The sequence below is a fragment of the Dendropsophus ebraccatus genome, chromosome 12 (genome assembly GCF_027789765.1).
Source record: "Dendropsophus ebraccatus isolate aDenEbr1 chromosome 12, aDenEbr1.pat, whole genome shotgun sequence".
NCBI lineage: Eukaryota > Metazoa > Chordata > Amphibia > Anura > Hylidae > Dendropsophus > Dendropsophus ebraccatus.
In genome coordinates this window covers 24,071,827-24,093,054 of record NC_091465.1, presented here as the reverse complement: position 1 = coordinate 24,093,054, position 21,228 = coordinate 24,071,827, and the positions used below count along the sequence as shown (strand labels likewise).

Sequence of the window (21,228 nt, the reverse complement as noted above, 5' to 3'; positions counted from 1 at the left end):
ATACCACACACAACCAAGAGGACAGAAGTGGCGCTGTTTATACAAGAAAATTACTGTATCTATGTAAGTATGAAAATTTAACATATTATATCCAAATAAAAAAAAAACTAATTAAAATACTGAAAGTCTTTAAGACAACGATCAGGTTCGTAGAATGACTAAATATTGTGCCATGTCAAAAGCCGACCACGAGGGGGCAATAACGTTCTAGGGAACTGCTGTGAAGCCGGCTATTTCCCTATCACTGATCAGTACTTTTTTTTTCAACAACTTTATTGGTAACGCCGCGAGCCAACACTCTTTGCATTTGCGTTTCAGAGACATGCGCGCTGTACGTAGTACGTAGTGACGTCGTACGTACGGCTTGACGGGGTCGAAGGGAAATTAGGGAGCGTTGGGGCCTGTCGTTCAACATGAAGGCAGAGATGTCAAATTAGGGAGGCTATAGAACGTATAGAAACGGTGCGATAAGGAGCGGAGAGCGGGTGAGTGTCCGGCGGGGGGCGGTGTGGACGCGGTGTCCGTTGTGAGGAGGAGCCGGACGTTGCTTGCTGTTTATAACGTGTATAGGGACCGGACTGGTCACCTAGTGTATGTAATGATGTATGCGGAGCTGTTGCCTATAGCAACCAATCAGATCTCTGCTTTCATTTTTGTAAGGGTGGTTGCAAGTCTAGTGACCAATCAGATCCCTGCTTTCTTGTTTCTAAGGTAGGGTGGGAAATGAAAGCAGAGCTCTGATTGGTGGGTGTGTTCTGCTGGTTTCTGAGGGTTACATTCTGCTGGTATTGTCCTGGGCTGTGGATACATTACACATAGGACTCAGTAGCTTCCTGGTGCATGATGGGACATTTCTTATAGCTGCCATTGAGCCATAACCAGCCCTACTGCAGTCCAGTGCAGTCTGCTGCTCGCTTTTATCAGCCAGAGTGGAGAGCGGTAGATGGCTGGCTCTTCAGTGAAACCAGAGACCCCCCCCACCTTCCTGACCCATAGGATTACCCCCACACATGACCACTGCAGACAGTCACATATCTTTACTAATATAGATAGATTGACACTCCAGCTGTTGCAAAACTACAACTCCCATCATGCCTGGACAACAAAAGCTTTAGGGGATTGTGGTTTTGCAACAACTGGAGGGCCGCAGTTTGAAGACCCATGCTCTCTATCTTGTCTAAAGTGACAGGAATACTTTATATACTAAATATTTTGTTAATACATTTTAACTTTAATACTACTGTAATAAAGTTATGTTACATTGTCATATAGATTAATTTTTATTAATTTTTTTTAACTCTACCATTCAACTTCCATTGACTGGCAAAACGGTCCCCTCTGTTGCCACCAACATTTGTGTTGGGAACTGCAGGGTTGTCTAAGCCGATCCCCTGCTCACAGCAAGCACTGCCGCACAGCGATGTTTAGAGCAGGGTTTTGCTTCCCCTGTGTACTGTTTAGAAGCAGAGCGCAAGAGAAGCCCTGCAGCCTGGACAGGTAATGTATGCACTTTACATATCATCAGCCGCTGGCCTCGCACCGCTATTACATGTAGCGATACGCTGTCAGCGCCCAACAATTATAGGTCCAAACCTATATCAACGATCAGCCAATGATCGTTGTCATCGGCTGATCGTTGTGTTTATTACACGGAGCGATAATCGGCCGGATAGGGCCGATTATCGTTCCATGTAATAGTACCCTTAGACAGCCCTGCAGTTCCCCGTACAAACAGTCAACAGAAGTTAAATGGTAGATAAAACAATACATTCAATAAAGTTATATTACAATGTGCTATAACTTTATTAAAGCAACATATTAGAAAAAAAATTTTTTTCTGTCCTCTAAGGTGCCCCCTTTTAAAGTGACTGTACCATCAGGCCCCGGCTGAAGCACTGGAGGTGGGCCGACCCACCCTTAGTGGGAGGAAACCCTAGCCCCTCTATGATAGGGTTCCATTGATTCTAATGGAGTCACGTCATGGAGGGGCGGGGGTTTCTTCCCACTTGGGGTGGGTCGGCCCGCCTCCAGTGCTTCAGCCTGGGCCTGATGGTACAGTCACCTTAATGTAAAAATCAAAGTGTGTGCATCTGCAATTTATTAAAAAAAAATGCACATTGTTTCCATCAGAAATCTTACGTTCTATTTTTTTTTTCTTCATCGCAGGTTCTCCTGGGTGGGACTCTTCGTTGTTACCTTAGCACAGGATATTCTTCTATTCTACACAATGGAGCTACCAAACTACAGCCGCCAGCTCCTGCAGCAGGTCTACACCTTGTGTAAAGAGCAGCAGTTTTGCGATTGCACGATCTTTGTCGGCTCTTTACACTTCCGAGCTCACAAACTTGTTCTTTCTGCAGCGAGTTTGCTCTTCAAGTCCCTATTGGAATCTACTGAAACCATTTCCATAGACGCCTCTGTTGTCTCCGCCGATGAGTTCTCGTTGCTCCTGGAGATTATGTACTCAGGAAAGTTACCACCGGGGAAGCACAACTTGACCAAAATCATCTCTGTAGCTGACAGCCTTCAGATGTTTGATGTGGCAGTAAGCTGTAAGAACCTCCTGACCGAATTGATGAATCACTCCACCCAGAGCCAGAAGAAAGAAGCCCCGGTCCAGCCATTAACTTTAGTTAAAACTGATGTGAAGCCAGTTGTCCCTAGGAGTAACGTAGTAAGTGAAACCATCGCTATTGAAAAGATGTTGTCACCTATGAGCGCGGCAGGTTCCTCTCTCCTGTCCCCATCTGAACAACCACAAACCAATAAAACTCTAAGCCCCACTTTACTTAGCAAGAAGTCGGACTCTAATGGCAATCTACAGCCTGCAAACCCGACCTTGCCTGACGGATCTGCGGAGCAGGGTATGCAGAATCATAAGGTAGTTGAAAGGAAGGAGGAGAATGGGACAGAGTCTTCTGGTGCAGAAACAACACTAACTTCTGCACTGCTTAACGCTGCACCAGTTTTGGAGAGACCTGATAAAGTATCTAGTCCTCCAAAAACTGGCACCGCAATGTGTGATCCTCCAGTAGAGATCTGCCAGGAGCAAAAGACATCAGAACAAGAAACAGCTGGTAAAGGAGTGGATGCCGACTCTGTGGCTGCAGGAACCGAAGCCACGTCCTGCTGCACCTCAGCACAGGACAGTAAAGCAGCTGTAGCAGAGGAGACTGCAGAGCCTGCTGCCAAGAAAAGAAGACTTGATGATCCTGGTAATTTCACGTCCCATTTATTCTTTTACAGGTTTATGGTGTATGAACTTGGGGTGGCCATGGTGGCCACAACCTGACTGCTCTTCAGTTTAGTGGCGAATCTCTAGATCTGTGGGGGGAGAAAGGGTTTGTTTCACCAACACTACTCCTGAAGCCACTAACTAGCATTGAGCAGAGTTATCAAACTGTTCACGTTCTGCAGCGTTCTCCGAACCTGTACCTTTTGAGAACATTGCCGAACCCAAACAGTTCGGCAGCTCTGCTCAGCACTACTGCTCACCTCTGGCAGGTAGCAGATACAAAGAAATCAAAGCCAGCTTATCATTCCTTTCCTCCTGATATGCACAGACCCCTACTCCAACTGCGTGTAGACCAATGTCCAGATGCATTCACTTCGGTTCACATCCTTTAAAGCATGTTGTGATTTTATCCTGTTTTTGAGGGTCACTAATAGTGAAGTTGTAGATGCTTATACTTGCAGTATTGCGTCTATATAATGTGTGATAGGAGGCTCTCTGCTGTGGTTAATAGAGGGGGTCCCAAAGCAAGGTGTTGACTTTCATGATATCCATATGCCTTGTTATTACACAGGGAATGTTTTACGGAGTCACACTATTGAAAAAGGATGTCTGTCTGTTATTTTAATGTCCCCTGGTCGACAATTGGCATTCATTAGCTATCCCCCAGATAGCTGATGACTGTTTGATCAATAAGACCCCAATAGCCCTAGAATCTTCCTGAGCCCAATGTTCTTCCTCGGTGAAGAGGAATATGAAAAGAATGGTGGCCAAGAATACCCACGGCTGCTCCATGTTACTTCTATGTGATGAAAGACAGTAGGGTACAGCTCTCCATTATATTCATCATCCCAACAGACATTCAATAGGGCGGCAGTCATGCTCAACCACAAACGTCTCTTCACTGCAGTTACGTACTATACAGAAACTAGGGGCTTAGGACCACTGTCTAGTGATCAGAAATGTGTCACCTTTCCAAAGAATAAGTGTTAGATGCCAGTTTCGGAAAGCCACATCAAAACATTTTCTGTCAACTGTGCTCAGAAGTGAGGAACAGGTTGGGATCCATTTGCACTTATGAATATACATATATTATTACCTATGTAGTATATAAGCAACATCACTTTTCATTATCTATTAGTATTATGTGATTGCTACACATAATTTCCCATATACATGTATAAAAACATTGGACCTCATAAAAAAAAAAACACAAAAAAAACTAGAGCAGGATGGAATAAGAGGGACTGCAGCAGCTGATGGGGAGACGGGTTTATCAGGATCTGGCTGTCGTTGTTTATTGGGTACAAAGGCTGCAGTAGTGAGTTAAGATGAAAGCGTTTTATGGATGGATTTATTTCTTATTCATTTATCTGGGCGACATGCATTTTGTTTTTAGAACCTGAGAAAACATCGGGTGAGTTGGATTTTCTTATCCGTTATGAAAGTATCTTTAGTGAGGCTCTGTCAGACCCCCAGAGCGTCCTAGAAAACCTGAACAAGTGTCAAGAAATCAACGAGGCCGAGAAGCAGGTGAGAGCCCCCCGCCATCCATGTTGCCTTAAAGTGTCACTATTTTGTCTTTTTTTTTTTTTTTTTTTTTTTTCCCAGAAATCGATAGTACAGGCGATTTTAAGAAACTTTGTAATTGGGTTTTCAGGCAAATATGCCATTATCTGCATTCAAAAAGTCTTTCCCCAGGTCCCCCCCTCCCCTCCTCCTCTCTCTCTTTCACTGCTCATTATCAGGAAATCTCGACTCTTTTACATCAGACATGCCCTGTCTAACCAATGGAGAGGGGAGGGGGAGGAGGGAGATTAAGTCGCCACCATAGAACAAAGGATTACACAATGGGAGCTGTGTGAAAGCCAGTATTCAGAGCTCAGTGCTGACTGTCAGAGGAGATAGCCGGTGATGTAGCTGTAAATTAACTCTTTGTTGTCCTGTTTTGGTGCCTCATCTCCCTCCACCCCTCCCCTCTCCATAGATAACCATGAAGACTGGGGTGAGGGCTTTAAACTGCTTTTTCATTATAAAAATGGATTTTTCGGCTAATAAATCCAATTACAAAGTTTCTTAAAATCGCCTGTAAATAAAATTAAACGACACTTTAAAGATGCCGTTGTGTCCCCGCACTTATGCAAAGAACAGTCAGGAATAATACAGATCACTCAGGTTATGTTTTTACATGCATCTTGTAGCACTATACTGGGGTGAAGGGGAAGCCTCTCACTGGAGGATTAGTGTACACACATTTAAATCCCCAACATATCCATTCCCAGTGTTTCACTGTTCAGTCCCATCCACTTCTTATTGCTGTGGCAGAGAAGATCTCTCCTCAGGTCTTGCACAGTCTAGATGGGATGGCAGCAGGCATGAAGTTTTGCTTTTACTTCTATGTGTTTTGTACTAAAGGCTGTGGTGGAGTGTTGTCAAGCTGAGGAAGGGAGCTCAACGTTTGCAAAACTCCTGGAAAAGGTTAAAGATGGGCAGAGCATTGTTGTTGAGACTGTTCTGGCTTTACTGAAGTTGTGCAGAGACACCAATCCGAGCGTAAATGAAGCGTTGCGGGAGAAGGAGCCGCAAGAGAAGGACTCGGCAGGGGAGGAATCAGTGGAAACTGGTAAGAAGAACATTGTAGAACATTTATTAAAAGGCTCATCTGGTTTTAGGCCAACAAAGTTTAAAAGTGGACTACAGAGAGAAAAATAGGTTTTTAAATCAACTGTTCTTAGAAAGTTATACAGATTTGTAAATGACTTCTAAAAATCTAAAGTCTTCCAGTACTTATCAGGTGCTGTATGTCCTGCGGGAAGTGGTATATTCTTTTCAGTCTGACACAGTGCTCTTTGCTGCCACCTCTGCCAGTGACTGGAACTGTCCAGAGCAGCAGCAAATCTTCAAAGAAAACCTCTCCTGCTCTGGACAGTTACTGACATGGATAGAGGTGGCAGCAAAGAGCACTGTGTCAGACTAGCAAGAATACACCAATTCCTGGAGGACATACAACAGATAATAAGTACTGGAGGACTTGAGGTTTTTACTTTCTTACTCCAGTTGATTTAAAAGCTTAATTTTTCCTCAAAGTGCCCCTTTAATTCCTATATGACAAGTTTAATACACAAAGTGAATGAGAGAGTTTCAGTGCATTATGTAATGATTAAGGGTGGGTTCACACGTACTAGCTAAAGTAAAGGTCCTGGCAGGCCCCTGGCCACTGCGAGTATATAATGCAGCCGCCCCCTTAACCCCTTCGGCTGCCACTCGGCTCCCTCGCTGTCTGTATATACATTACCTCTCTCCTTGCTGCACGGGCTCCCGCCCAGCCAATCAGTGGCTGCGGCTGGGCAACACACTGATTGGCTGAGCGGGAGAGCAGGAAGCCGGGACCCTGTGCAGCAAGGAGACAGGTAATGTATACAGACGGTGCGGTAGCCGAGCGGCAGCCGAAGGGGTTAAGGGGGCGGCTACATTACATACTCGCAGCGGTCTTATGTAGTCCCAGGGGCCTGCCAGGACCTTACCTCGTAGCGGATCTCGCTGCAAAACTCGCAGCGAGATTTCCACTGCAAGTCGGTACGTGTGAACCCACCCTAAAGCCATTCTCCTGCCAAAATTTATTATAGACCCATTCTCAGGAAAAGGCCAACTGGTAAACCCTTTAAAGTGACTCTGTACCCACAATCTGACCCCCCCAAATCGCTTGTACCTTCAGATAGCCACTTTTAATCCAAGATCTGTCCTGGGGTCCGTTCAGCAGATGATGCAGTTATTGTCTTAAAAAACAACTTTTAAACTGGCAGCCCTGTGCCCGACGGCCGTGGCCTAGATTGTGTAGGCATTAGGCTGGCACACCCTCCCTGTCCTCCTCATCATTAGGAATGCTCTAGGCAGATTGTCTCCTATTCCCCACCTGTGTCAGCACGGCACATGAGCTGGATCGTTAAGACACCTGTGCAACGTTCAGACAGGAGAAAATGTTCCAGTGGCATTCCTAATGATGAAGAGGGTGGGGAGGAGGGACGAAGGGGTGGTGCACAGATATTGTAGGCCACGGCCACTGGGCACAGGGCTGCCAGTTTAAAAGTTGTTTTTTAGGAGAATAGCTGCATCACCTGCTGAACGGACCCCAGGACAGATCTTGGATTAAAAGCAGCTATCCGAAGGTACAAGTGGTTTGGGGGGTCAGGTTGTGGGTACAGAGTCGCTTTAAATAATTTGAAGCAACTGAATGTGTCCCCTTTGCTGCTGTATGATCCATTAGTGGAGGTTTTATGCCATTTTTGTCTCCGCCTTGACAGCGCTGGTGGAAAAAGAGAAAACACTGTTTGATCTCCTGCTGGAACGCAGAGAAGAGCTGATCCAGTGTATTACTGAGCTCAGCCCCATTGTCGAGTGTCTGGACACAGCAGAGGAAGGCTTTCTTACCAATATTGAGAAAAAGGTATTTCAGAGTGTTCTCTCTCTTCCAGTGGTAGAACTTTGTTTTTGTAGCTTACTTTATTGATTATGTTTTACCAGTAGAAATACTATATGTCCTTTATAATGACAGGTGATCACGGATTGCTGTGAAGGTGCATCGCACAAGGAAGCCATGGACAAGCTCTTGAGGAAAGCATCGGAAACCAAAACTTTGAGTCCTGACAGTTTGATCAAATTGCTACAAGCTGTAAGAGAAGCCTTCCCCGATCTGCACACCCTGCTTGATATTCTTGAGCCGCACAGTAAAAAAGCCACCTTTAAAGGTAGAAAACCTTAAAGGAATACCCCATCTTTGTAGCCCAGTAGTTGGATGACCATAGTTTACTAAAATGGAAGACTGTAGGCCCTTTTCCCCTTCTTCACAACATCTATAGGGAGCAATGACTGACTGTATGTGGACTCCCACCCCCATATGTCTCTCCCACCTATGTTATGTTTAGTTGACCAGGACTGTAATTGTTTTTGGTTCCAGCCATTGTAGGAGCCGGCCATATCCCACACACCCACAATGTATACAATCTGTATATACAGTATGTCACATATGGTGGAAGGTTTAACTATGTTTTCTGTGGTTAATGCATGTGTTGTTGGATATTTATCTAGTAATTGCTCTCAGGGCAATGTTTTCTTTACTCCAGGGATGGACTAGTAAATGGTCAAATAATAAGTAATAATAATAATAATAATAATAATAAAGTAATAATAATAAGTAAATGGTCAAATAGACAAATGGTCAAATACCTGTGGGTCTGGGACTATTGGGGAACTACAGCTCTCAGGAAGCTCTGAAAGACACAAGTCACATTATTAAGGGGATTTGCAGCCTATTACTTCACAATAGGTGCTAGCTATATTTCTCTAGGAATTTTGGTGACATATATTCTTTTCATTTCAGGCAAGATAAGCATGGCAGATTATGGAGCGGAACTGCTAAGGCAATACCAGGAGAACTTGTCCGAGGTTGTGAATGATGCTGACTTGGTCCTCAGCAGTCTCTCATCGGCAACTAATCTAACGGAACATGAAAGAGAGGTGCGTCCGCACAGGCCAGTTCCACAGCTCCCAATAACAATGGAAAGAGCATAGGGGTTGTACAGTATTCTAATGGACCACTATAATACTGATGTCCCATATAGGTTTCTGAATAACACTATTGTTTATGTCAGAAAAATGTAGTAGGTCTGTAGTATGCCAGTGCATACCGTGGTGGGCCCATTCACTTTAATGGATTAGATGGACTATTAATCTATGTATATACTTTTATTTTGCACAAACTTAGTAGATCATACATTTGATTCCCTCAAAACAGAAGTATACTTTCAGAAATGTGTCTAAATGTAGCCACTAAAGTGTACAAATAGGTAAATATGCCTGCCCATACTCTTCTTTTTACCACTAAGTGTAAGTGTGTATCACTTTCATATGGAATAGATGGCACATGTTTGGCAGCAACTTGAGTCCTTGTATTTGTGTTGATGTTACTAGGACATGTACCACCTACCTAAAAACTGTAGAGACCCTGTACTCCACTTATAGCAGTGGTGTTCCCTAATAGCACTTGCAAGATTATGCATTGTCATACTGCATAACTTGTTAAAAAATAGTTAAAGGAGCAATACAAAGAGTTCAAGGTGATGGCTTGGCCTCAATTAAGAATTTGTGGGGTTTCCTGGAAAAAAAAGTCTGATTCATGAAGGCCACACCTCACAGCTTATAGAAATTACAAGATCTGCTGCTAACATCTCGATGCTAGATGCAACACAGCCGGGGAGGGGGGTGGGGGCTACACAGTGTTATATAGGTAGTATAATAAGTATAATCTTCTGTTTCAGGTGGTGGAGAATATCGTGAGGAAAAACTGCAGCACTCGTATTTTCAGTATACTGGTAGCTTGTGTATTTGAAGAGCAAACCTTAGCCGTTGTGGCCGTCTGGCAGCTGCTGCTAGCAATGCAGGACTTGAGTCCATCAGTGAAGTCTCTGATGGATGAGATCCGTAAAGAACCAGGAGCAGACGTCTTCTTCCAGAGTGGTGGGTGTAGAGCTCAATTCAAGAGTTGTAGCTACACAGGGGTTTATTTGCTTTTACTAGGTTTCACATTGAAATTATACTTTTTTTTTTCCTGTGACAGTGATGAACAGAGAGAATGAAGTGGCTGAGATATTGGTGCACCACAGCGAGGCAATTGCACAAGCTTTCAGGCACTGCGATGTTCTCAGCTTAGTGTCACCCGAGGATGAAGCGCTGAACAGCTTAGTTAAACAGGTAAATCCTTGTCCAGCTAAGTTTTAGTAGTTGGTGAACATTTTTAGCAAGTTCTGTTTAGTCTCCTTTGATCTTTGTTATCCTTTTTTCATGTTCATCATGTTTCATATTACTGCGTTTTCATGCTGATTTATGGCACCCTTTCATGTGGCCATATCGTCTGCCATGTGGGATCCTACATTGCAGAAGGCCTCTCTACTTTAAGGGTGCGTTCACAGGTAAAGGATCTGCAACATATTTAATGGTGCAGATTTTATGCTGTGTTCAGGTATTTAGTCAAATCTGCTGCAGATCCTGTACATATGAAGCTACCCTGAACAGTGCCAAGCTCAGGAACGTCAAGAGTTGTGATATTGCTAAAGACAGGAATAGCATAGTCTGTATTGCACTTTAATAAAATTAATCCTGACTAAGGCCATTGATTTGTTAGATCCATTACATATTGACATTACAATGCTAGTGTGTACAGAGATTTTTGATGCTTCGTTCAGATCACATAGGATTGCCTACACCAGTGCTTCTCAGGTTGTGAGGTGGGCTTCAGTAGTGGGAGCCCCCCAGTCGGCTCAGTTTTCATGTTTGCATGTCATTTTAGTCTTTCCTCTGCCCTCCTATGCTCTTTGTGTTCCATTGTAATTGTATTCTATAAGACTGCTGCTATTTTTCCTAACTTTCCTCTGCATGATCTTCAGAACTTTTTGTATTGATTTTTTTATGATAAGTTTTGTGCAAGTGTTTAATTCTTAATTTCTGTTTTTTTAGATGTTAAACATTCCCCAGCAGAATGACAGTAGGGATTTGCCAGCAAAGATCCTGAGTTCTTCTCTCCAGCACTCAGTGCCTGTCCTGAAGTTCTGCCAGCTGCTGTGTAGCCTCCAGGACTCTGCCCCTGACGTACAGCCATTAATGAAAGAGCTGGAAGAACTTGGTGAGTATTAGGAAACCCCACTGTCCTACCATTCAGATTTACCCCCAGAGTAGACCGTTTTCTGTCTAAAAGCTTTATTTGTTGTAATCTTGCTCAAGAGGTATTATCTTATATTGCTGGAATATTCCATCACTTAAATAGTTTACCAAAGACTGGATAAACATAGCTGCTTTTTTCTAACAGCACCACCCCTGTCCTCGGGTTGTTTGTGACATTGCTACTCAGCGCCATTCAGTTTATTGGAACTGAGCTGCAATACCACACCCAAACTAAGGACAAGAGTGGCGCTGTATCTGGAAGAAAGCAACTAGGCTGATTTTTTAAAAATTTTGGACAACCCATTTTATTAATTGTTGGGGGCCTGACCTTTACCAGTTCTGAGAATGAAGGGGCTGCAGAGTTGATTCAGCACAGTGTTTCCTTCTAGTCTATCCCTGTAAAGCAGTTCAAAGCCAGATGGGTGTGAACACTGCTGTGCAGGAAGAAACTGCTGTCTTAGCCCATCCAACCCATTTAACATGCCTCCTATTTTCATTCATTGCCATTTAGAACCATTTATTTCTTTTAAGGTTTGCTGGTGGATGGCAAATGCAATTTCCAGAGCTCTGTGAAGTGGCCAGTGAACAACGATTGTCAACTGGATGTTATTGAAGAGATCGGTGATAGAAACGAGGAAGATGAAGAAGCAAAAGATGATGAAAACGAAGAAGTGGATTCTGAAAAGGAGAGAGCAGAACTCGCCCAAGAAAGAGGCTCCAAAAAGAATTTCATTTGCAAATCTTGTGACAAGATCTTTCTGTTCCGCTGCCGCCTGGAGGTGCACATGAAGCGATGCCGTATGGCCAAAAGAAATCCCCTGCAGTGCAAAGACTGCAACGTGGTACAGGCCTCTAAGAAGGAACTAGATCAGCACCGAGAGGAAGTGCACGGCTATCTGATCTCTCGTAATAGCAAAGGGAAGAAGAAAATGCTGGTGACGTGTGACATCTGTGGGAAAGAATTTGCTCATCCCTCAGGTAATGATTCTTTCCTTGCTTCTACATCACTCTGCTAGTCCTGTTCTCATTATGAGACTGGCACACAGTCTCTCCTGCTGCCAGAAGATTGAGTAACTGTGGAAGCTACCACACCTGTTTTTGGTCAGCAGTGGCTTCCTTCATGGTGTCTATCCAAGAACACTGCTCTTAAGCAGAGTTATTTTTTTTTTAATAGTTGACACTTGAGCAGAGGCTTTTATGATTTGTTGAGTCTTTTGTAGGTTCTTTGCTGTTACCTTTGGGATCTTTTGGAACCCTTTAAGGATTTCCTGTTGTGCTTGTGGAGGGATCTTAACAGGATGACCACTGCAAGGCAGAGAAGCAACAGTCCTTAAAGAGGATGTACCATCAGGTACATCCTCTTTTATCTGACCCAGGGATAGAACGGTGCCGTCACAGGCAAGCTGGTTTTTGAACTGTGGGTACCGGGCCGGGGCTGAAGCATAGGAGGCGGGCCACCCCGCCCCAAGTGGGCGGAATCCCCCGCATGACGGGGCTCTATTGATTCTAATGGAGCTGCGTCATAGAAGGGATGGAATTCAGCCCGGCCCGGTACCCGTGGATAGAACGGCGCCGTGCACGGGAAACGGGCCGCGGTTCAAAAAATGGGCCGTGGCATCGGCTTGCCCATGACGCCGCCGTTCTATCCCTGGGTCAGATTAAAGAGGATGTACCTGATGGTACATCCTCTTTAAAGGGATTATCCAGCGCTCCAAAAACATGGCCACTTTTCCCCCTCTCTTGTCTCCAGTTCAGGTGTGGTTTGCAATTAAGCTCCATTTACTTCAATGGAACTGAGTTTGAAACCCCATCCAATCTGAAGACGAGAGGGGGAAAAGTGGCCATGGTTTGGAGCACTGGATAACCCCTTTAATTTTCTCTCTTTGTAAAGAATAGACTAACCATGAATTGATGCACATCTTTTCCAGCTTCCTGTGTCTCTGTATTGTCTTTTGAGGCCTTCTGGAACTTGTGTGCATAGAGCCATGGTTTATTTTAACTGGTCTTTCTCAAGAGTTATACAGGCTAAGAAAAATATAGTTGCTTTCTTCCTGAAACAGCACCTCTCCTATCCTAGTTTGGATGTGGCTTTGCAGCTCAGTTCCATTGAAGTAAATGGAACTGAATTGAAATACTGCACACAACCTGAGGACAGAGGTGGTGCTGTTTGTCAGGTTTTTTTTTTTTGTGTGTGTGTGGGGGGGGGGGGGGGTTGCAAGAAAGCATCTGTGCTTTTTGTAATCCCGGTCAATACCCGACCTAGTGGGTCTTTATTTAATAAGCACATGTTAGGGTCATTTTACACACACAGATTATCTGACAGATTTTTTAAGCAAAAAACAGGAACAGACTATAAACAGAGAACAGGTCATAAAGGAAAGACTAAGATTTCTCCTCTTTTCAAATCCATTCCTGGCTTTGGCTTAAAAAAATCTGTCAGCTTAATCTCTCTGTAAAGGCACCCTTACATTTTTTTCCTGCACTGTGGATGTTTACAGTGTTCGGTAAGGCTATGTTCTCACATAGTGTTTTTAATCAGATATATGTGCTCAAGTTTGTGTTTGTCTACAAACATTATACTAGTAATAAATGCAGAGACCCAGGTGGATTTTTTATTTTTTGCAACTGCTTGTTGTTGTTTTTTTCTGTTTTATAGAATAAGTGGTGACAGTAAATTCTATTTCTCAGGTCTGCAGTACCATAAACGGACAGAGCACTTTGATGAGAAGCCATTCTCTTGTGAGGAGTGTGGCGCCAAGTTTGCAGCAAACTCCACACTGAAGAATCATCAGCGGCTTCATACAGGAGAGCGCCCCTTTGTATGCAAGCACTGTCACATGACCTTCACCCAGGCCGCTGCTCTTTCCTACCACACGAAAAAGAAGCATTCTGAAGGTACAGGCCACATACAGTACAACATGCTCTGTGTAGACTAGACTGAGTACGGCTATTGTAATATATAATATAAAACCTTTTTCTGCGTGAAAGATGTCTTTACCTTTTTAAACGTTTGCATCGGCGTTTTTTAATACTATGCTGTATTCTCTTTCCATTCTAGGTAAAATGTACGTGTGCCAGTATTGCGATGCCGTATTTGCACAATCTATTGAATTGACTAGACATGTGAGGACCCACACAGGGGACAAGCCTTATGTCTGTCGAGAATGTGGGAAAGGTTTCAGCCAAGCTAATGGCCTTAGTATACACCTGCGGACCTTCCATAGTAAGTGTCTTTGATTCATTACATTAGTCTATTAGATTTTGCCTTAAAGGGGTAGTGAGGCACAAAGCTTTTTTGGGGATCTAGCGCCACATGACAAAGTTATATAACTTTGTCATGTGGTGTTATTACCTGTTTTGTCGTCGTCTTGTCGTTCTTTGCAATAGTTGTACGTTTTTGTCCATCGCGTCGACACATAGGCCCGACTGCCATTTTGGGTCAACGCATGCGCATGCGCTGATGCAGGCTGTCTCTTTTCGGGACCATAATTTCTTTTTACCTCCAGCAAGCTGCTTCTGCGCAGTCACAATGTCACTGTGGATTACTCAGCTTAGATTACACACTGACAGGGTGAATGCGCAGAATTTGTGTGACTAGGGAGCGGGACAGGCTTGTTTGCTTAAGGGGCGGGTATTGCAAGGCGTGGGAGAGTCCAGTATGAGAGGGGCGGAATAGAAAATGAGGTGGGCGGGTAGAGGAGCTAGAAAGATTACGTGGGACGTGCACTGCACTATGGGAAATCGCCAGTGCGCGCCAAGCGACTTGAAAAGAGACACAAGTACAGATCGGGCAGTGGTATTGGCGGGACCTGGCTCCCAGTAGTGCAGCAGAGGGTATGGGAGGCCATATCAGCACATTTATGAGGGTTTTCATTATATTAGTGAGCACCGCTCTACTCTAACTTTTACTTACAAAAAAGGCCTGTTGGCACCAGGGTAGGGGAGTTAAAGGAGAAGTCTGGCAAAAATTTTTATTAAAATATTGTATTGGCCTCAAAGTTATACAAATTACCAATATGCACATAAAGTGCTTTTTTTCCCTGCACTTACTACTGCATCAAGGCTTCACTTCCTGGATAAATGGTGATGTCACGACCCGACTCCCAGAGCTGTGCAGGCAGTGGTTGCTGGAGAGGATGATGGCAGGGGGAGACCGAAGGACACAGGGCACTGGAGGGACACTGAGCATCCCTCTGCCATCATCCTCTCCAGCAGCCACAGCCCGCACAGCTCTGGGAGTCGGGTCGTGACATCACCATGTTATCCAGGAAGTGACATCACCATGTTATCCAGGAAGTGACATCACCATGTTATCCAGGAAGTGAAGCCTTGATGCAGTAGTAAGTGCAGGGAAAAAGGCACTTTATAAGCATTGCCCGTAATAAGTGTATATTGGTGATTTGTATAACTTTGGGGGGGGGCAATACAATACTTTAATAAAAATTTTCACCGGACTTCTTCTTTAACAGGTTTCTAATGGTCGTGATTTTTTTTTTTATTATTATTTCATAGCATTTACTGCTGTTGGGCTACTTTAAGAAACTCCCATACATCCCCTGTAATCCTTAGCCTTTAACTACTTTGCTCTTGCCAAAAGGGTTTTGACCTTGCAATCTATAGACTTTCCATGCCCTAATTTTACATACCTGCCACACTCATTGACTTATGATAAACATGAATATTTCCAGATATTGAAGATCCCTATGACTGTCAGAAGTGCAGAATGAGTTTTCCCACACTAGAAGAGAACAGGCAGCACATTCAAGTTGTACATTCCAAGGAATACCATCCCTGCCCCTCCTGCGAGAAGATATTTAGTGCCCCTTCTCTACTGGAGCGCCACATAGTCACCCATGTCGGAGGAAAGCCTTACAACTGTGAGATCTGTGACAAGGCGTACCAGGTGAGCAAACCAAGACTTTCACCAGATGCTTGTTGACTGGTAATTGACTTCTTTTGTTTGATATTAATGCCTGATTTTTCACAGCAACTCTCTGGCCTATGGTATCACAACCGCACGCATCATCCAGATCTGTTTGCCGCTCAGAATCATCGTTCTTCCAAGTTCTCTTCTGCTCAGTGCAGTTCCTGTGAGCAGGTCTTTTCTAACACCTCCACACTGCAGAAGCACACAAAGTTAGAGCATCCTGGTGAGTGCATTGGTGGTCAGAAGAAAATTATGATGACGATCGTACATTATAATCTTTCCATAATAAAAATTTGTTTGGAGAAAAAAAAAAAGAAAATTATTGTAGATTATAAGCTGACTTTATATAAAGTGTTTGCCAGTATAACTCAGATAGTCATGGTGTACATAATACACTATGGTGAGAGAAAGAAAAGGGATGTAACACTGATCAGTCTTAATGTTATATGGTTGGGTTCACACTGCGTTATCGCAAAAACGGAGTTTGGATACTTTTTCTTTTAATTGACTTTGGGTTGCTTCACACGTACTGCATCTGCAGCGGATTTCACGCTGCGAGTTTGCAGCTAAAAAAAAAAAAATTCTCTTATTTGTGTGGAATGTACTGAATTGTTTGTCGCACAATTGTCCTTTGTTGAGGACCACTGCCTTTCCAACTTTTTTTCTTTGTTAATGGAAAAACTAAAATAAAGAGTTAAAAAAAAAATCCACTGCGAATCTTGGTAGTGTGAAATTGAATGGGTCACATACCCGCAGCGGACTTTTCATTCCGCTGCCAGTATGTGACCCGGCCCCTTTAACACCCTGCAGCGCGCAGCACTGATTGGCTCATGGGGAGCCGGGAGCCTCACACACAGCCGCGGCACCGAGCAGGTAATGTATGTTCCGGGGGGTTAAGGGCCGGGTTACATATCCGCAGTGAAATGAAAATTCGCAAACTCGCAGCGTGAAATCCACTGCAGATACGTGTGAAGCTACCCCGTCATTATTTAAAAAAAAAAAAAGATTGAATCCACGTTTTTCTGTACGTCAAAAGTAACTAAAAATGGATCAATTAAACTGACTGCAAAAACACAGTGTAAACCCAGCCTAAAGCAAACCACCTACCTAGTTGTATAGATCTAGTACCCCACCTTCATGGCCATGAAATTTCTTAATGACAGTGCCACATTTTAGCAGGAAAGTGCTCTGGTCAAGCTGCAACCTTGTTCAGGAATGGTTTGTGGATGTGGTAAAGTGATCAATCTGTTGACCTGTTATCCCATTCATCATTATTTTAAATGGTGGAATGGTGGCTGGTCTGAAGCATAAGACCTATCCGGGAAGACTTGAAGGAGAAGTCAGCTGAAAATAATTTTCCAGGAAGCAGGGGCCAAGAGGAACATAATAAACAAGCTCCACTTACCTTTCCCCATGCCTCCTCAGCGCCGCGTTACCACCCTGGGACTCCCGCTGGGCTCTTGCATCCTCTTCACAGCCAACGTCACAACTTGTCTGAGCCAGTCAGTGATTTGGGCGGAACACCGATCCAGTCACTGAGTGGTCGATCCATCAGCCGCCTCAGGAATTTTTCCCCAGAGTCTTGACGACATTGCAACTTGGGGGAAAATGAGTTCCGACAGAAATCTAGAGGGGGCTGTGACGTGGGGCTTAGGAGGCACGGGGAGAGGCCAGAAGGGAAAGGGGGACATGATTGAAACTTGTATGTATGTTAAAAGCCTAAATAAGGTTCATGAGAGAGAAAACTAAACATAAGAACAAGGGAGCACAACCCAACCTGAGGTTATTGGGGGAAAGATCAGAAGCAACATGAGGAAATATTACTTTACCGAAAGAGTAGTAGATACTTAAAATAAACATCCAGCAGATGTGGTAGGTAAATCTTCAGTAAGTTAAGGTAAAGCTGCCTGGGATAAACATATATCCATCCTAAGATGATAAAGAAAATAATGTAAGGGCAGACTAGATGGACCAGGTGGTCTTTTTCTGACGACAGTCTTCTATGTTTCTATATTTGTGTCATAAAACTTTGTATCCAGGGCTACAAAAACATGGCCACTTTCTTGCAGAGACAGCACCACTCTTGTCTCCAGTTTGGGCTCAGGTTTTGCAATTTGGTTCCATTGAAGTGATTTGAGCTTAATTGCAAACCGCACCTGAACCTATAGACAAGGGGGGCTGTCTGCTGGGAAAAAAAGTGACCATGTTTTTGTAGCGTTGGATAAACCCTATAACGGTTATTGTACAAAAGTCTAATGTTATAAGCCCAGTAATGCTTCAGTATTTGGTAAATCTCTGTATAAGTATAAGCCTTTGCTGGTTGCACTCATTACCTTATGTTAAAATGTTATTCCTGGCCCCCATACATGTTTCACCACATCATTGTAGAGTCGTCAGGGGCAGACACACACTAATGTCAGAGCAGGAGTTATATAACCTCTTGTGGTGAGGTCATGGGCAATCTCTTAAGGATGTAACCAACCAAAGGGTCCTAGAGGAGGGTGACAAATCAGGAACCACAGTGAATGATTGAGGTCACTCCTAGCAAATGGAATGGCGGCCACTGCAGTTCTCTGCTAACCGGAGCAGCTGCCATACTTGTGTGCATCATAGATCCAGGCATGTTACGTCCTGCGCTGGTTAAGACCTCCTATATAGCCGCTCTCCAGCCTATTTCATGTAACGTAGCATGGTCTATTCACAAGAGTGACGGCCATTCTGGTCAACAAAGAACTTCAGCGGCTGCCATGTAGTCTATTCCAGGATAATATTACATAGAGTAATATTAAATCTTCGGCTCTTGTCCCCTTCAGACAGTAAGATATTTGAATGTGAGAAATGTAAGCAGACATACCCATCTTCGGCTGCATTGCAAGTTCATTTCAAATGCAAGCACTCAGGTAAGTGTAGTTACATCAGTGAGTTTTCCACTTAAAGACAAGTCCCCAGGAGGAGGGATATTATAAATATGCGGCCATTGTGTTCTCTGTAATGTTTATAACCATGCGTCTCACCATTAGGGACCCAGCCATTCCAGTGTCTTTACTGCAGCGAGTGTTTCCAGTTCCCGGGCGCCCTGCAGCACCACGTATCCACGGACCATTTCAACGAGACTGAAAACACGTTTGGTTGTGAACTTTGTGGGGAGTTATTCACGTTACAGACTCAGCTAGAGAAACACTATGAAACCGATCATCCCGACATAGTACTTGCGGAAGCCCAAGCAGCAAACGCTCAAGTTGTGCAGGTAATTTGTGCCCCTGTGTACAGGATATGTAGTTCAGATCAATTTTATCAACCATGAGTGGCATGCGCTTGTTGTACTTACTTTTTTTGAATTATTACTGGCCTTTGTTTATAGACACATTGGAGGTATATGCTGAGATTATGCCCTGATGTGTCTATTGTCCTTATAGAACAAGTTTGGCTGGCATGCGTCAGCATACCTTCTATTTCACAGCATAGAAGGGCAGGGTCTACCATGCTTTTTTTTTTTTTTTTTTGTTTTCCCCCATAATACTACTGGGGTGTATGTCGAGCCTGCCTTAAAACAAAGTGTGAACTGAGCCTTAGCATGTAAAGTGTAGCTAGGTCATTCGTGTCTTAGTATCGGTAGGATACAGGCATGTATCTGAGAAACTGGCTCTTGCTAGGGGTACGTGCACACTGCGGAATTGCGACGGAAAACCGTCCCGCACCCGCTCGCGGACTCTGGTGGCCGCGTGCATCTCCGCCCGTGCCATAGACTTCATTCTATGCACAAGCAGAGTGCGCCTTCCATCTAAAGAATGAACCTGTTCATTCTTTGGACGGAAGGTGGAATCCGCCCGTGCATAGCATGGAGTCTATGGCACGGGCGGAGATGCGCGGGTGCGAGCTGTGGAACTTGATGCGATTCCTTAGTGTGCACGTACCCTAACAGGGGAAGAGGCATTCCAAAAGTTAGACCCAGTCACACTTCACAATATACGTCAGTAACCTAAGAGAATGGGTTTCTGGTTGACCCCACGTCCCATGTAGAAAATCGTATACACCTGCCCATGGCACAAAAGTGACAAGATTGCGCACATAGACATAGAGAGCTTTGGTATACATTGGCACATCCTTTTCCTGGGTTGCTGAGCTACCACAACATTTTTACTATAGGCTAAATGGGAACTTAGAGCTCTACTACAAGGAGCAATTTTCAGCTAGACCCATTATTGCCATGTGTCTTTTTTTTTTTTTAAGTCTTCTATCTTTCCTCTACATTTAGTAACCTAAAAAGTGTATTAACTCACTGTCTCCCTTCACCCTCTCTAGGTTATCCAAGCGCAGGAACAGGTAACAACAGGAGAGCAAGTAATAACCTTAGACGAGTCACAACTGGCAGGTTCTCAAGTGATTGTGGCGTTACCGGACGCTCAGACCAGCCAAGCCGCTGGCACAGAACTGGTGGCCGTCAGCATGGAAGACTTATTCGATGGAACGGTCACGCTTATATGTGGAGACGCTGTCCCAGGAGTGACGCAGAGAACTCAAAGCTAATATTGACTTGCTTTGACCATTAATAAATCCCTGGGCATCTATGGCTTTTATATTTACCACTTGCAAGATTCATATTTTCATTTCATGGATTTTTCTTTCCGTTTTATACCCACACGGCCTGCGCGCTTTTGTTCTTTATATTTATTTTGTCTCCATTCGCACCTCTCACTGATGAATTCATTCCTGTTTGCTGACACGAATTTACAGTACAGTCAGTCTGAAAAGTTGTGTCCAGTCTCTTGTGATAATACAGGGATAGCAGAAGGATCTTTGATGCGTCTTTTGCCTGACTGTGGACAACGATTAATGTTCCTAAGGATGTCTAGTTCTTTTTGGGGATGCCTGATTCCCCTAAGCCTCTGCCTGATGTTCCTTAAAGGAATTGTCCTATTTTGTGCATATAGACATCCTAAAAAGTTTCTCCAGCTATAAGCCAGAATGAAGAGCTACTGTTGTAAAGAAATCAACTCCAGGTAGCACCTAAATAACATTTTAGGTGGCATTACGTGGTGTCTGTGTAAAGGATTGGGGTGAACACAGCAGATCCGCTAGCTGGTATCTACATTTAACTCAATTTAGAGGTCTACAATTCTTTGATTATATATCATAATATATATATATATACTTTGAGGTAAAATTTTTCTTTTTCTGATACAGAATTCCTTCACAGGCATAGGGTCAAATGATAAAATGTTGAATTTCTCCAGTGCCATCTAGGGTTTGCAGTGCTGTATACAGATTTATTTTGAATGAGTTCTATACAAATCCGTTTGTATTTGTCACAGCCAAATGATCACAGCATTCGTTACTTTACAGCACAGCTGTGAGT

The 21,228-nt window shown here is 43.9% G+C and overlaps 1 protein-coding gene across 2 annotated transcripts; it reads left to right on the top strand.

Annotated features, from left to right (window-relative positions):
- The first annotated feature begins 356 nt into the window (after positions 1-356).
- Positions 357-20,455, top strand: ZBTB40 (zinc finger and BTB domain containing 40). 2 transcript variants are annotated; one of them, XM_069948977.1, is made up of 18 exons: positions 357-485; positions 2,167-3,215; positions 4,632-4,765; positions 5,648-5,855; positions 7,534-7,676; positions 7,785-7,977; positions 8,610-8,746; positions 9,547-9,745; positions 9,846-9,979; positions 10,742-10,907; positions 11,477-11,923; positions 13,634-13,840; positions 14,004-14,168; positions 15,634-15,848; positions 15,933-16,095; positions 18,686-18,772; positions 18,893-19,119; positions 20,175-20,455. In XM_069948977.1, the coding sequence occupies exons 2-18, from the start codon at positions 2,228-2,230 to the stop codon at positions 20,397-20,399; spliced, it is 4,038 nt and encodes a 1,345-aa protein (XP_069805078.1). In that variant the 5' UTR covers positions 357-485; positions 2,167-2,227; the 3' UTR covers positions 20,400-20,455. The 2 variants fall into 2 exon arrangements, with proteins under 2 accessions (XP_069805078.1, XP_069805079.1); XM_069948978.1 differs by lacking the exon at positions 18,686-18,772.
- Positions 20,456-21,228: the final 773 nt, after the last annotated feature.